At 54.5% G+C, this 16,758-nt stretch overlaps 1 protein-coding gene across 2 annotated transcripts in view; it reads left to right on the top strand.

Moving 5' to 3' along the window:
• Window positions 1-1,622: 1,622 nt before the first annotated feature.
• FRMD5 (FERM domain containing 5) overlaps window positions 1,623-16,758 on the top strand; it is a 67,672-nt gene continuing 52,536 nt past the window's right edge. The window contains exon 1 of one of the 2 annotated variants that reach the window (XM_030498081.1): window positions 1,623-1,940. In XM_030498081.1, coding sequence (XP_030353941.1) covers window positions 1,839-1,940 — 102 coding nt within the window. In that variant the 5' untranslated portion in view covers window positions 1,623-1,838. The remainder of the gene's footprint in view (window positions 1,941-16,758) is intronic. The other variant, XM_030498080.2, reaches the window with a different exon arrangement.

Here is a 16,758-nt window from a genome sequence, read left to right as displayed (position 1 = left end):
AAAGCGCCGTTGTTGTTCTGGGCTCTGCATCACGCCTCCGAACAACGTGCCGGGCTCAGCCCACCCTCCTGCGAGCTGCACAATCCAGTCTCCCGGCAGAGCCCACACAGGCCAAGTCTCTGCCATCGTTTTTCCCAGCAGAATAACGTCCTCTCCGGGATGTTGCCCACTGTCCCTGCCTCGCTGCTGCAGCACCACTGCCTGCAACAGCCTGTTCCCACTCTGTTGTTAACATTAATTGGACGTTTTGATTAATTGCTTCTGTTATACCAAGATAACCAAGCCTCTGTGGTCCCTCCATGAGCACGATGGTGGTGGGGTGTGTTCTGATGGGCAGACCCAGAGCATCCATCCCGCTGGGGATGGGGGAAAGCCTCATCCGCTGTTACCCACCACAGAGACAACCCCTGGATTGTGTGGTCCCAAAGCAAAGCACCAGGATCCCAGCCCCTCACACCAGAATGTGGGCTCCCCATAGCGAGGGTGGTGTGTCAGGGATATGAAAGCCTGGAGAAGTGGAGCTGGGAAGAGATTTGCTCGTGCAGGAAGGGATACTGTCCCCAGATGGGAGCACTGGTGGGAAGGGAGCCTGCGCTGCCCAGGGAAAGCAAGGAATGTAGCTTTGTAAACAGCCTTTCTGGCTGGGAAAGCAGGGAATGAGCAAGGTTGGAGCAGATACAATACAGGCACCAGTTAGCTGCAGAGTTGGAGCCTAAAGCTGGGGCTCATGAAGGGAGAACAAGGGCTGCTGGAGGGGATGAACATGAGTCTCCAGGCAAAGGTGTGCTGATCCAGGAAGGCACAGCAGGGCCAGGGCCCGTGGTGCCACGGGATAGACCTGAAGCAGTGTAACATGGACCTTGCTGTGTGTCTGACCAGGCATTTGTCAGCATGTGTGGAGCAGAGCAGTGGTGGGAGCACTGCTGAACACCTCAGTGGGGCAGGGATGGCCATGGATGGACTGGAACACCCAGGCAGGGCATGACCAGAGCCAGAGGCAGAGCTCTGCAGTGCTGCTGACTGTGCTCCCATTCATCCCCTGACACCACCACCAGGTGTTTCACTTCTCCAGGGCAGCACCAACTGCATCCCAGCAATGTGGTCACTTTCAGAGTCCATTTTATCTAATAACCAGAGATTTATAAGTTTCCTTCTGCAGTGAATGAGCACTAAGAGAGAAGCTTGTGCACTGGGGACCAGCCTGGCATTTGGGCTGGCATCAGGGGCCGTGGTAGCTGAGCCCTGCATGGGAATTCCAACCTATTGACCCGGCCCTGTCTCAGGGGAGAGACCGAGGCACTGCATCCCGCCAGCCCCGCTGCCCCCTCGGCCCGGGTGCGGGCGCAGGCTGAGGGTGTGGGTGCGAGGGGGGGGCCTCCCGCAGCGGAGCCCCGCGGGGTGTCCCCGGGGAGCCCCGGTCCCCTCCCACCGGCCGGTGCAGCCCCTCGCACGCAGCCCCCGCACCCTCCCGCCCCTCCGCGCCCGCGGAGCCCCCTCCCTCCCGCGCGGGGCTGCCCGCGGAGGCGGCGGGGCCGCGCCGCCCGTGCCGCATTGGTTTGCGGCGGAGCCCGTCACCGCCGCGGCGCCGAGATTGGCCCCCCCCGGGCCTGCCTCCTCCCGCCCGCCGAGCGCCGCGGCCCGGGCACGGGCACTGCGCTCCGCTCCGCGCTGCTCCGCGCTGCTCCGCGCCTCTCGGCCCGCAGCGGGGGCAGGGCCGGGCCGAGGCGGGAGCGGGGGGGGCGGGCCCCGCCGCTCCGCACCGCACCGCGCCGCGCCGCGCCGGCAGCGGGGATGTGAGCGGAGGCTCCGCGGCAGCGCCTGCCGCCCGGCTCGGGAAGATGCTGAGCAGGTGGATGAGTGGCAGCAGCAGGAACCTGGACCGCGAGTACAACTGCACCGTGCGGCTGCTGGACGACAGCGAGTACACCTGCACCATCCAGGTCAGCGGCGGCGCGGGGAGGGACGGCCCCGCACCGGGGGGCACCGGCGGACAAAGGGAGCGGAGCGGCGGGGGCGGCCCGGTCCTGCCCCGCCGCCGCGAACAAAGGCGGCCCCCACCCCGCTCCCGCAGCCCCGCCGGTGACCGGAGCGTGGTTGCGGGAGCGGAGCCCCTCGGCTGAGCCCCCCCCAAAGCGCGGCGGTGTGCGGGGATGGCGCGGGGAGCCGCCCGCCGCCCCCGGAACGCAGCGGAGCGGGGGCAGCGCCCGGCGCGGTGCTCGATCCCCTCCGCCGCCTGCATGGCGGGGAGGAGGAGGAGGACTTCGGTGCGAAGTAAAGTGCCGCCGGGCAGGGATGCACCGGGGGTGCCCTGGGCTGGGTGGGCACTCCCCGGCCCCCGCCGCCCTCAGTAGCGCCTGGTTCTGCTCTAATGAGCGGTTGAGTTCCGTAGCGGTGTAGAGCGGCGGGGACGGGGCGCATCGACCGGGATCGGGAGCAGGACCGGGACCGGGACCCGGGGCCGCCGCCTGCCCGGTCGCTGCTGGGGGCCGTGGCTCGGCGCTCAGAGACCGTGGGATGTCGGATTCCTATAAACCGCGCTCCGCGCCTCCGCGGCAGTGTCGGGGCCTCGGTGGCTGAGAGGAGCGTCCGGGCTCCGGCCGGTCCCGGGGCTGCAGCCCCCGCGCCTACCGCCGCCGGTACCGGCTGCCTTCAGCCCGGCCCGTGGCAGCGGAGGGTCCAGAGCAGACTTTCGGGTGGAGGCGACTCGCGTGGCACCGGCAGCAGCTGCAGGTCCCGTTCCGTGTTCCCCCCCAGCCCTGCGGCCCCTCGGTGCGCCCCGTCCCGCATCTGCGGAGCGGTCGCACCGTTGCGGTGACACGATCCAAGCGCCTGTGCCGAGGAACCGTGACTGGAGGGTGCGGGGGGGGGGGGTGGGGGTGGAAGGGGGGCACCGGCGTTTTCGCTTAAATAGCCCAAAATGAATAAATACGGTGATTTGGGCAAGTAACGGCAGGGAAATGGCCAAAGCCGCGCGTCCCTCTTCACCTCCCCTTGGGCTGTGAAGTGTGACACGGTAAATACCTGTGACGGCGACCCGGCTTATTCTGCGTGAGGAAAACTAATTCATCTCTCAGAGGCTGCTTTCGGCACAAATTAAACAGAAACCCGTAGTTTGGAAGGGAAAGTGTAGGCAATGCAGTTAAGAAAAATCTGGATTTTCTGTCCTTAAGTTAATTTACCAAGGAGCTGTCGTCATTTTGCGTGTCTTTCTTTTTCTTTAAGAGAAAATACTACTCGAGCACATATTTCAATGCCTTGTTTTATGTTCAGCACAGTAAATAGTGAATCCTGGTGTATAGCATGCATGGCCCAAGGTACAGTGTATCACCCTCACAACCAAGGTTACCTCACTTAAATATTTGTTTTCTATTCCTGCACTATAAGCCAAGTATTTATAGTCTGTGCAGAATTAAAGTGTACCAAGGAGGAATGTATAATGTGGTGGCAAGTGAGAAAAGCCGTCACAGCACAGGCTGTGAGCGGTGAATGAGTTTTGAAGGTCATTCCCTCACGAGCACAGATATTCCACATCTTGCTGGGATCCGTAGGGTTTCCTCAGCCGGGCTCTTCCTACGCCTGTTGTGGCTAATTTATGTCTTTCTAATTTTACTTAAATATGGGGAAGCTGTCCGGGCGCCAGGTGTGGGGTGCGGGCTCAGCACCCTCCATCGTGGCGCACACCCGGAGCCAAGTTGCTCGCTGGCGTTTGTAACGTGTATTTTGGCTGCTGCACCCGCGGGCTTGTCCCGCTCGCCCCAGCAGTGTGTGGGGACACGGACAGGCTTCACACTCCCTGACATGTGGCTGGTCTGACGGGTCATCTGGCTTCTCCGTTGATTGGGATGAGAAAGGAGCACTAGAGGCAGAGCTGGTTTGAAGAGGTTTTATTTCTGTTTCACTGGCACTGGTTAAACCTGTCAACAGAGTTAACCTCTGGCTGTGCTTGATGAAGGTGTGTGAGTAGGGGCTCGGTGCTGCTGGGTAACACCTGAATATTCTCTTTCTAAATAAAGCCTTTTTAATTGATTACCTGAAGTTTACTTTGGTAGTATTCCCATGTTCCTTGTCTGAGCTTAGATGAATCCCTCCTCTCTTTTGCCCTCATTTTCACTCTCCAACAGCTCATCGAGTGGGCAGAGGAGCCTGGGGAGTCTGTGGATCAGGGATGCTGGTAGGGAGACAAAGCTGCTGCAGGCAGCGGAATGGCGGGCACTGGGGTTGGCACCTCCATATGTGGTTTTGTTGTTGGGTTTTTTTGCTGGTTTGGGGAGGACATCATCCCAGCATCTGCCCTTGCTGGGTTCCAAGGGATCGTCCAGGTGAACAGGGCTGCAGGTCTTCGCCATTTGCTGGGACTCAGGGGCAACTGCCTCAACATGAAGCTTTAGGGCTTGCTTAACTCAGAAAAGCTGGTATTTTAGCAATATTACATACCACAGAGGCCCCTCTCATAGCAGTATGGGTGGTAGTTTGCAGCATGGGGACCATCAGATGTGAGAAGGCAGCAGTGCCCATTGGTGCTGGGGACCCTGTTCCCGTAGGTGCCACCTCCGTGGGGAGCAGCTTGGCTGGAAAAGGGAGGAAGGCAGCCCTTCCCAAAGGTGTTTTGTTTCATCTCCAGGGCAAGGGGCTGGTCTGACAGTGTATTTACTTTGTGTTTACCTCCATGTTCTCCGTGTCTCCAAATACAACCGCAGCAGGAGAAAGACGGCTTTGAGGAGACGAGGCGATGCTCTGGGCTGATGCTCTGGGCTGCGGCTTTGCTCTGACTGAGCTGCTTGTCTGAGGAAATGTTTGAAATTCTTCGCTGTGGTGTCGGTGGTAGAAGAGGCTTGAAATAATGAATGATTTTCCCTCTCTGGCTGCAGCACGTGTTTTCCTGAAGGGACAGTTTTGTTTCAAATCCTAGTAGCACTACATGGACATGGAGACGTGAGAAAAGCATAGAATGTGGTTTCTTGGGTTCAGAGTGTAAGAACTTTCTTGCATAATATGGTAAATAAGTGAAAACAAGCTCTTGACTGTGCTCTTGGACAAGCTTCACATTTCCCACATGAAGCACAAAGTTCATCAGGAGACCTGACAGGATCGTTAATAACAGGCCGTCAACACAAAGGGGAGCCATGGGTCTTGCAGCGCTGGCTACTGTGAAGGTTATTTGTTCATTATGTTTTTATCTTCTGAGAGTTTACAATCCCTTTTCCTGGGAAGCAGCTTAGCAGGTCACTGCTGATGCTGTGGGTCTCCTGTCTGAAGGCCTGAGCCCGGGTGATGGGTTCTGTACCGGAGGTTGCTCCCTGTTGCTGAGAGCACTGAATCCGCAAGGCTTTGTGCTGGGAAGTTTGCCTGCTCCCAAAAGCCTTCCCTTCTACAGCCTGAACCCGGGTGTGGGACCAGGGGCTGATGCCAACCCTGTTGTCAGAAGCATGGAGGAAGGTGGATTTTGGGTCCGAGGCCACGGGTCTGTGCAGCAGGTCGGGCTCTTGGAGCATCGTCTGGTCTTGTGGTCCAGCACTGGTGAGGCTCCAGCAAAGCCACTGCAGCACCGTCAGCGTGTTGTAGTAGTGAGAAGTCCATCAGCAGAGTCTCTGGGCTGCAGGGTCTCACCCGCAGCCTGCAGGTCCAGGGGAGGTGAACACAATACACCACGTTTCCTTGGCTGCTTCCCTGTGGACTATTCAAATGGTTTTATTTATGTGTATTTGCAGCAGACACCTATCGCTCTTGCTCAGCTACATCCCTGTGGAGCTGTGTACTGTCAGGGCACCATCATTCCCTGCTCCAGCATTTACATAGCTACGATTGGAAATACATACAAACTGCTTGAAAGGCATAGGAAGACAAAGTAACAGTCAAAGCTTCTTGGGTTTCACCTCTTTTTCCCCTTTAAATTCAATTCCAAGTATATAATTTTTAATACAAAGGATACAGAAAGCAGCTGAGGAAAACATCCACTAAATGTCCACTGAAAAACTAGTGACATATTTACTCTCATTTTAATGGGAGGCGGAAACACAAGTTGTTATGGAGACCCACTGAAAGGGATTCTAGTGCTGCTATTTCAGCTGAAATGTCTATTTTCTGTTAACCTTTCATACCTGTTTTACAACATTACCTGCTGTGAAACTGCCAGCTAACCCCCTATTAAGAGCCAGCTTCCTGGCTGAACTATGTTGCTTATCACTTTCCCATCTCATAAGATGTTGAAGACAAATACAGATATACACACACACAGACCTACCACTGTAGAAAGGGATGTGCAGCAGCATCATGAAAGAAGAAATTTTCTGCTTCTGTTGTGTAAAAATTCGGTAATGCACAGGAGGAGGAGGCTTTTTTTAAGGTCTCTGGGGAACACTGGAAGTGCCTTGAGCAGCCCACTTACTTTTCACTCTGACGGAGCTCAGGGGATGGTGGATACGGTTGTGACAAATGTGGCCATGTTCCAGCAAAGCCGAGCCTCGTATGATGGTTTGGTTTGCCCTGTGCAAGCCTAGAGGCACCAAAAGCGTCTGTGATCCTTCTCTGTGGGTGCATCTGGCAGATCTGTTTTCAGGGCTCAGGGCAACGGTGGCCCCGGTGGGTCAGGAGATGGTTCTTCTCCTCCGTCATCCCCAGGGGGTGTTGTCATTCAGGGATTTGTGTGTGCATGGAATTACAGCCCATAACCCAGCCCCAGCCCCTGCCAACCTGAGCATCTCAGACAAAAACATGTTTTCAAGCCTCACACTCCAATTCTGCATCTCCCCAACCGCCACCGCCCACCTCCTATTCCAAGGAGCAGGTCTCTTATTTTGCGTGGTGTGGGACATTGGCAAGGAGTTCTTGCAGTTGAAGGTAGCTATTAAATATCCATTACAGCATTTCCACTGCTAGGCAGAAGGGTAAGTGCTGCCTTTTGCATTCGGGAGCACTTGGAAAGGAGAGGAAAGGTGCTGAGGTCTGAAGTTGCTGCACCTTGTCCCCAGTTCGCTGGCGGTGGGTGGGTATGTGACAGTCATGTGTGATCTTTCCTCCCGTTGCTCTGTGGCACAGATTTTACAATGATCTGATTTTCCAGGAATTTACCGAGTGAGATGTGCTGGGATATGGCTGTTTCTAAAGGGACCTATGGGATTTGAGGCTGGTGGGGCAGTTTTCCTGCACAAGGTGCAGAGGTTGTCATGTCTGTTATCTAATTATGGCTGAGACTGAACTCAGTAACTGCAAAAATGCCTGATTTTTTTTCCTGGCAAGGGCCAGTGCAGATGGAATGGTGTGAACTGTGCTTCAGGTGCAGAACAGCTCCTTTTTCTAGGGAAAAACAGGATTTCTGTAACTGCCGCGGATGGATCTGGCGCGGTCCTGGGGAGCACTTGGCACTTTGTTCATCCTGTATCATCATTTTAAAGCAGCAGACTGTACCTTGCCCTTAATTGCACTTTGGCAATGACCATGCATGTAGATTGCCTTCGCTGGTAAGCACTGTCTTCGCGTGCAGAGGTGCCTTGGCAGCTGACATCTCCTGAGGAATGCAGTTTGCTCTGCGCACACACAAAATGCAAGATGCCATCGGGCGTCCTCTGCCTTGACATCTGTAGGGTAAAACGCAGTAAAGTCTTATTTTACTCGGTGAAGTCAGCAGCTGTCTCTCCAGATACACATCAGAGAGCCACAGAATGGTTTGGGTTGGAAGGAACCTTAAAGATTGTCTAGTTCCAAGAGCAAGATGGTGCCAGCTTTACAGAATCCTTTTGTAGAGCAGAGCCATGTTTTAAGCCAAAGGATCTTTTAGCTGCACTGAGGATCAACTTTGTGCTTCCATTAGAGAATGATCCCAGTTCTCCTTATGGAAACTGCAGGGGTTTGTTCTCCTGAATCATTCAGTCTTTGGTCCTGACCAGGCAAGTTGATGTAAATGGAAATTGCTCCTCTGCAGGCAAGGAACAGGCTGAAAAACCTGCCTGGGTTTGGAGGGTGCACTCCGCATTGTTCAGAGGCACAGGTTAGGAAATCCATTCCAAAGAGGCCTGAGCGCTGCAGAGCTCAGGGCCATGGTGTGGCTGTGCCACCACGATTTCAACATCATAATTGTAACCTATTTTCTTTAGATGTTTAGAGCTGGAGCCTCCCCCTGCTCCCGGCCGGGCTGTGGTCCCGCCGGAGCTGAGCACATGCCAAGACCCATTTTCTTTCCCTAGGAGAGGCAGTTCTCCACATCCAGCATCTCATTGGAAATTCAAGGTTCGCACGAATCTTAATCTTTCATAGCTGGCAGTGAAGAATAAAGCACTGGACTCTGAAGCATGAGGAGAGCTTGGGCTGGCTCAGGAGCTGCGGGAAGGGGTGAAATAAGGCGGGTCAGCACTCGCCAAGCACTGGTGTCTTGCCAGCCTCATGAAGCATTTTAATAGGTGATAATGAACAAAAGCTCTGTGGCGTTGGGAGACCTCGGTTAGTTAATGCTGGGTGTCAAAACATGATCAATGCTGCAGCTGGAAATAGACTATTTTGGCTGCATAATGTCTGTAACCAACGGCTTTAATTATAGTGGCATATCTGTCATATCGACGAGGCTTTTCTATTTTTCAGAGCATTTATAGCAGGGCTGTTTCAGATCACATTGGCTTTTAGCTTGGCACATAAGGTGGGATCCCAAAGGAAATATCCATCTCGCTGCCTATATGGAATTTTTCTTTAATAAAATAATGACAAAAATTGATATAGCCATTCTGGAGCTAGAGAGAGATTTCAGGAACATATAGATTAGGGAGTTTGTAAAGGTTGTGGCTATACATTAGCTATACACTTAGCTTGTAGGATGGACAGTATATTGGGACTGGGGAAAAAAGCTGGAATCCAATACGATTACATTTGAAAACTAAACAATAAACATGCTGAGCAGGTACTTCCCATGATCGATTTAACTCTCATTAGTGTTGCACTATATAGCCTGCTGACGAATATTTCTGGCTTGCAAACAACAATGTCTTTCCAAAGGAAATGTAAAGAGAACAGAATGTTTTTGGGACCTGAAGATCTGGAGCTCCTGGGGCCATTGGAAGTGGAGAAGGGAAGGTGGTAGAAAACACAGCAGCAGAGGAGAGGGCTGGGGTGGGAGATGCTGGTGAGAGGATCAGGGCAGTGGGGGTGTGATGGATGTTGGAGTGTTCCCCGCCATACCAGGCCCTTCTCCATCCACACAGGGGTCCTGCGGGATGGCTGTCAGAGCCCAGCCTCAGCTCCTGCCCTTGCGCTGGTATCATTGGACCTCCCTCCAAGGGCAACTCTCTTGGACCAGGCTCCCACCTAAACCACAGAATCCCAGACTGGTTTGTGTTGGAAGGGACCTTAAAGCTCATCCACGGGCAGAGACACCTTCCACTAGACCAGGTTGCTCAAACCCCTGTCCAACCTGGCCTTGTTGCTGGGCTGTCCTTCAGTATGAAGGTTCTTCTCCTGATCCAGAATGGACTTTTCTGTCTTCTGGTCCAGGTCCTTGTCACTACTGTCCTTCCTTTCTTCCCCTTGAGTGGGAGCTTGCTTGTCCTTAGCAGTGCTTTCATGCTAGTTGGGTACAGTGTCCTCCAGCTTCACATCTGGGCTTTGTTCTAGACATAAGTAAGTGCTAATGCAAAATTAATCTCAACTGATTACAATGCCTTAAATAACAACAGTGATTTCCCTCTGCCCCGATGGGATGCTTCCCTTCCTAACACACTGGCCCCTGGCAAAGTCCCCCAGAATGAAATAAAACCACAACTAACAGGGCTTGGAGGACAGAAATCAGGCTGAGGCTTTCCTTAGTAACCCCCTGTACGGGAGAGTGCTCCCGTTTCTGTAGGGCTCTTTAATCAACGTGGCATTTTGTTTCGAGGATGCCATTGAGTGGAACAGGGAATGAGGCATTTTGGGCTGGTTTGGTTGCCGATGCTGTGTCCTTCTCAACCAGCTCTGCTGGGCTTTTCCAGAGGTGTTTTTCAGACATGGTTAATCTCTGTGCCCATGAGCTGATGCTGATGAGCCCTGTCACGTCCTGTCAGTGTCCTAGGGCTGCCGGGGGGAAGCGCTGGAGAGCTGCAGGTTCAGCAGGGTCCTGCTCTGGGTCCTGCTGAGCTGCAAACCCAGAATAACAGCTCGTCCTTGTGCCATTCAGGTTCCTCTGAGGACACGTTGGCGAGAGACTGGGTGCAGGGAGTGCGCGGAGAGGGACATGGCCTTGGCTTGGCAGAGTGCTTGGATTCGTGGATTTGCCAGGGCTGGTGCCATGAGCAGAGAGGATGATTTCACTGTACGGCGTTGATGTTGGTTTGCACCACAGGGTTGCACACAAAGGAGCAGCAGAGCAGCCTGCAGCAGAGCTCTGCTTGTCCCTAACCCAAACCTTTCCTGTCTTCGACCCCTCAGCTCCCGCTGTGCGCACCCGCTGCCCCATGGCCCTCACAACTGCACTCTTTCTGAGGAGGAGGTGATCCGTTCTTGGGTACAAAGAAGTACAACCCCCAGCAGCAGCGAGCAGGTCTCCATAAGGGATAACTGCGAGGGGGCAGCAGTGCCACAGCACCGCTGGCATCGGTGGCTGCGCGGGGATGAGCAGGGCACGGCTCCAGCCTGGGGCAGTGTTTGTCCCCCGGGAGCCTCACCACGGGAAGGCTTATCAGATTGAGCTGCAACTCAGTTATGGTTCCGGCATCGCTGGGTGAAGAGGGTTTTGTCAGGGGAGTGCATTAGTAACAGAGCGTGAGCAATTAAACCTCATGCACTCGAGAAAGACATTTCCAACTCCCTCTGGCTTTCTGCTCACCCCCTGGAAGGAAGCAGGAGAAGATGTGTTCTCTGAGCCTCATCTCTGTGTTGTTATTTCCTGACGAGCCTTTGGGTGCAGGAAGGCACTGTGCCCTGGGCAGGGACTGCGCCAGGGGCTCCTGCATCCCAGCAGAGCCAGTAACTGACACAGGCAGCTGGGAGAGCCCATGATGGGAGCTGGGATCCATGGCTGGTTCTCTGTTACAGCTGATGGAGCTCTCCTTGGGTTAAATTCCAAGTCAAAGTTCGGATTCCCCAGGATGGATGTGAATGTTGAGCCCCAAGTCTATAGAATGGGTTGCTCTTCCCAGTGCTCAGATGCAGCAGCCAAAAAGCTTCCCCGGGTGCGAGGGTGCTGGTGTTTCCCTCACTGAACCAGCGCCAGTGCTGGACCTTGACTGAAATGATGGGCTGTTCTTTTAACCAGTCCTCTTAACACAGGATTTCCCATTCCCTCCATGTGTGTGCTTCACCCCTGTGGAGAAGCGCCATCTTCAGCTGGCAGTGGCTCGGTGGTCATGGTGGAGTAAATGCTTGGATGAGGAGGTGAGATGAGCTGGGCTGCAGTTCTACACCCTATGTGGTTTCCATGAGATGGGGATAAGAGCAAGGAGCAGCCCAGAATGGCTTCAGTGTTGGCTTCTGCATGGCCTCGGGAAGCCATAAATCATCCTGGAAGCAGTGACTGCACGGTGACCCCATGGACACCACCTAATTGTTTGGATTTGCTTTGTTCCATGGATCTCACCACAGGGAGGAGAAAAGCCAATGCCGCGGTGCAGCTGGCGGGGCCGGGATTGCCATGGGAACGGAGGATGAGGGATGTTGGTGAGCAGGGGACCAGCATTGCCTGGGAGGTGCCCTCATCCCCACTGCCCCACTGCTGCTTCGGGGACATTGTGCAGGAGCTTCCCATCCAGCCCTGGGATGTGATAACAAGGAGCTGGACCCCACTGGTGTTAGTCCAGATCCAGGCTTGTCCCAACTGCTGGGCTATGGGGACTCCTCCAAGGGGCTCCTTGTGTCTGTGCCACCGTGGCCCTTGGCGTTGGTGATGGAAGGAGGACTGTGGACCTCACCCTGATGGATGCCCTGGGATGCCCACATCTAGTGCTGGGCATTAGGACTGCTGTTGGACGGGATCTTGTCCCTCCTCTTTGTACCTTATTTATTTCATCTGTAAAACCTGCAGTCTCATCTGAATGGGACACGTAACTCACGGAAACTGAGGCATGGAGCTGTTGCCTGTGCGTGGGAAGTGTCCACGCCCATGGAATGGGGCTCCTGGGGTGGGTGAAGAGCTCTGCTCCCACAGGCTAATGTAGGGGCTACAAGAAACCTGGAGAGGGGCTTTGGACAAGGGCCTGTAGGGACAGGCCAAGGGGAATGGCTTTAACCTGCCAGAGGGGAGATTAAGATGAGCTCTGAGGCAGAAGCTCTTCCCTGTGAGGGTGCTGAGGCACCCGTGACAGCTGACAGCTTCCTGGGCTAAGTTCTGCTGGTGCAGCCTGTGCAGTTGAAATGTCGATGCAGTTCCCATTCCTGGTATTTCCTCAGTGTCTGGGCAAAGGAAATACAGTGCCATTTTGCTGGTGTGTTCTTCCAGGTGAGCAAGCTGGCATGGAATAGCACACAGAGCAAGCAGGAGAGGGTGAGTGCTGATGGCAGTCTGGCTTTTAGGCACCTTTGGGAAAATAAATCCGCTGATAAACTACAGAAGCCAGAAGAGACTGTTTTGAATGCACTTGATTCTTCTCTAAGTGCTACAGTTATCCTGGCCTCTAATCAGGGTGTCAGTTAGACACAGTGATAGCACCAGGGTAAAAATATGATGCTTTTGCCTGGATGGCATCTGCTACTGAGGGAAGGGCTGAGAGGGCCAGTGGAGCTCGGTGTGAGGTTAGCAACAGATTCACTCAAGCCCTTAAAACATTTATGGTGTTGTAATCCACACCCATTTTAAGCATATTTGACATCATCCTACACTGCTCTTCTATCTGTCATTACTTATGGAGAGGCTCCAGAGAGCATCGCTGTACGGCTGGTAGGAGGTAGCTGCAGGTAGCCAAGCATTGCGTGTGTGCTTTTATAGCTGAGATTTAGGAAGGAGTCATAAAGTCTGTTCCTAGAGAGCTCTTGGTAGTGCAAGGAGGGGCCTTGTGCAGCACTTGCGAAGGTGACTGAGTGCCCGTGCAGTGGATGGGGCTGGGATGCAGATTTAATGGCTTTAACCTGCCAGAGGGGAGGTGGAAATGAGCTCTTAGGCAGAAGCTCTTCCCTGTGAGGGTGCTGAGGCGCTGGCACAGGGTGCCCAGAGAAGCTGTGGCTGCCCCATCCCTGGCAGTGTTCAAGGCCAGGTTGGACACAGGGGCTTGGAGCAACCTGCTCTAGTGGAAGGTGTCCCTGCCCGTGGCAGGGGTTGGAGCTGGATGAGCTTTAAGGTCCTTCCAACACAAACCAATCCATGGTTCTATGGTACGTGCTGGCACTGCAGGGAAAGGGGGGTCCTGGCTGTGGGGCTCCTCCTTGCACACCCGGCCGCCCCTCGCGTGGTCCCAGCCCACCATCACCCGCGGGAGGTGAAGCAGGCTGAGGAGACGTCTCGGATGTGTCACCCGAAGCGCGCTCCCCTGCCGAGGGGCGCTGCAGGACCCGTCACCGCGCTGCCAGCGCCGGCACAGCGGGGCTCGGGGCTGTCACATCGCAGCAGCCGCGCTGCGGGAGCTGCGCAGCTCTCAGCGCAGCCGGCAGGGTTTGAGTTCCTCTGAAGCTTTCAACCCAGCTCAGCAGGATGGGTTGTCTCTTCGGCGGGGCGAGTTGTCTGCACGGCTGCAGAGCAGCACTGCTCCCGCCTGCCTCCTGCCCTCCTTGCTCCATCCTCTCTCCCCCCATCAATTTCTCCATCACTCTTTCCCTTCTCCCTTGCTGGTTTTTGGCTGTGTCCTGTGCCAAGAGAGGCATCTCCTTCTCCTGTGGTGGGAAGCTCTGTCGAGGGTCAGGACATGCGGCACTGGTTTGGTGGGACAGGCTTGGCATCCTGCAGGCATTGGGCTGTGGGTTCCTGGTGCATGGAGGGGGATGGCACCAGCACCCGTGTATGGTCCGTGAGGCCCCTCTGGCTGCTGGTTCCCTGGAAATGGAGATTATTATGCAGGAGGCTTAAAAAGTCATCATCAATGGCAGTGTTAATGCCTCCTCCCCATCCGCCCTGGCACAGCGGTGCTTTTTGTCTTTTAAAAACTGTATGGCTGTTTTTGTCGTATTTAAAGGATAGCCCAGAGAAATCCCTCCTGTGTCAGGTTCCATCAGGCATACTCCAGCATCTTCCCCTTTCCTCTGCACTGTATATCCTCAATCGCTCTCCTTACTTCTCCCCCTTCCATTGTGCCTGAGTTGCTGTAGGCAAATGCTCCTTGAGACACTGTCTGGCTGCTTGGCTTCATGTACACAGTGATGTTTCCCATGGCACTGTGGGACAGATACACAAACCCACCGTGAATCTGGGAGGTGGAGTGGGAAAAGCAGAAGCCCGTTTCTCACACTGTCCTGTGGCTCGCTGGTTTTGCCAAGCGTTTCACCTCCTGGGCTTTCTCTTGACCCAGAAATATTTCTGCCTGCCTGCAGTTGTCTGTGGTGACCACGGGCTGTCGTGTGCCGAGGGGCTGAGGAGAACAGTGAGAGGGTTTTGTGCTCCTCGTGGTCTCCATGGGAATGAGGCGATTTTGGTTTTGGGAAGACCACTCCTGTGGCCCCAGGCAGCCTCATCTGCCCCACTGGGGTCTGTGGTGGGTGGTGGGGTGGCCACCAAGGCTGCCACCACATTCAGCTCATGCCCACCACATCCTCTGGTGGCTGCCAGGAAGGCAGGACTGGTCCATTTCCCTCCCTGGGTCCCATGGACACCCATGATCTTTGTTTGAGTGGATTCCTGCAGGAGACAGGGTTGCTCTGATTGGATAGGTGACTTTGCCACTGCAGACAGGGGACATGTGGCTCCAACCAGCCCTGAACAGGGGACATGACACCCAGATGGGGTGGCCGTGGGACCGTGGAGAGGTTGCTGTAACCAACCCCTGCATGAAGGCATGGCAGAAGAGCCAGAGGCTGAGCAGGAGTTGGGGTGGGATGCAGAGAGGACAGCTGGCAGTCATGGACCCTGCCCAGGTCTGCTGGCATCTCCTTTCCCTCCAAAGGGACAGGAACTTCTTTGTAGCCCAAAAAAGGCCAGTTTTAACAAGCCGGTTGCCTTCCTGCTCCAGGCATAATTCTTGTCAATCTGCCACTTCTTACTCCGATATGCTAAAAATAGCGCATTATTTCCAGGCAGTAATTGCACATCCTGTAGTCGTAATGAGCTCTTAAGGTAATTACCTTTTGGTGGGAAAGAGCTGAAGAGAGAGTGTGTTTGGCTGACAAAGAGAGGGTGCTCAAGAAGCGACTGGTTCTGTGCTCACGTTGAAGGGCAGCTGCCTCATGGCTGGGGGGGAGCATCTGCAGGGAGATAAGATGCGGCACATCAGCCCTTCCCTAATGCTGGAATAGGTGTTGCAGTGCTTATTATCGAGGGCGCATAGGGGGTGAATGGGAAGGTGAGTGGAGAGGTGGCAGGAATCAGCCGTCCACATGGGCACCTGCAGCTTCCCATCTATACAATAATGTTCGAATGTATTTAATCTCTTCAAAGCCATGTTTAAAAGTGCTTTTCCATAGCTAGGGGTGATCTTAACAGGAATTAGGATATGGATTGTGAAAGCATAACATGCCAGCCACTACCAAGCTTTGTCCTACAAAGGGTTACCCTGGAAGCCCCCACTTCCCCCCGCATCCTCCGAAGCCTCTCCCCCATCAGGATGGACCCACCTTCCCTGCTGATGGTTTCTTATCCCTCAGTCAATAAATAATCTCTCATAGTCCTGCTTTGCCTCCCCACTCTGTAAATCAATTACTGTGTTGTAGAGGATCTAGTGCTTGCAGGAAATAGGTAAATTACGTCTACTGCTGTTACATCTTTGTCTCTAATTTGATAACATATTAACAATACAAACCATTTGGAGTGTTTTTGTCTGAATCAATTTCCCTTCTGTGAGGCAGAGGTGCTGATCTTACAGTACAACACCTTTCCCAGGCCTGTGTAATCCTGTGGCTTTTCTTTATCGCTGTCCCCAGTGTATTCCCACAATTACAGCCAGATTTATGGATCTGCGGTTTTGTTCCTACCTGGCGATGCTGGACTACAACCTCTCCAGCTACAGGTCTCTGCAGCTGCCTCAGGAATGCGAGCACCTTGCTGCGAGGGAAGAGCTTGTAAAGCCATAACTCCTGCTTTATGGAGACAGCATTTCTTCTTATCTCTGTTTCTTCCAAGTGTGGCTATAGCCAGTGAAGTGCTCGTATAAATCACCCCACTCCTGCCAGCATCAGCGAGGTCAGGGGCTGCGGGTTAGAGCTTTCTATCAGACATCAGAGAATCTGGATGGGATGGGGGATTTTGCCTCATGTGCTGCTCATGTTTGCACCCCAGGCTAATGCCAGTGGTGGGGTTGTGAAGTCCTGCCGGGTTGTGTGTTGTTTTGCACAACCTTCTTTAAAATAAAAGCCGCTATTAGAAGTGAGGTTTAACAGCCACGTCGCAACCACTGCGCATTGGGAAGGAGCTGTCGGAGAGGATCGAGCGCTTCCCTTGATGTGCCTTTGCCGCTGTGCACTCCGAGGACAAACTCTGGCTGCTTATGCAATCCCTGTGGAGCGGGAATAGAGCCCAGTCCGTCCCTCACCGCCCTCGGAAGCGGCTCCTGGTACAGCGGGCAGAGTGACGGCCGCTGTCGGATGGACTGACAACCATGGTGATGGGCAGAGCCATGGTGACAGGCAGCGTTTCATGACATCCCCCGGGCAGGAGGCTGGGATGTGGCTGGTACCTTTGCCTGGCTCCATCCCGGATGCCCCTGGCCCCAGCATGGGGCTGGTGGGACA

The sequence above is a fragment of the Strigops habroptila genome, chromosome 9, assembly GCF_004027225.2.
Source record: "Strigops habroptila isolate Jane chromosome 9, bStrHab1.2.pri, whole genome shotgun sequence".
NCBI classification, from domain to species: Eukaryota; Metazoa; Chordata; class Aves; order Psittaciformes; family Psittacidae; genus Strigops; species Strigops habroptila.
This window is presented reverse-complemented; position numbering and strand designations above follow the sequence as displayed.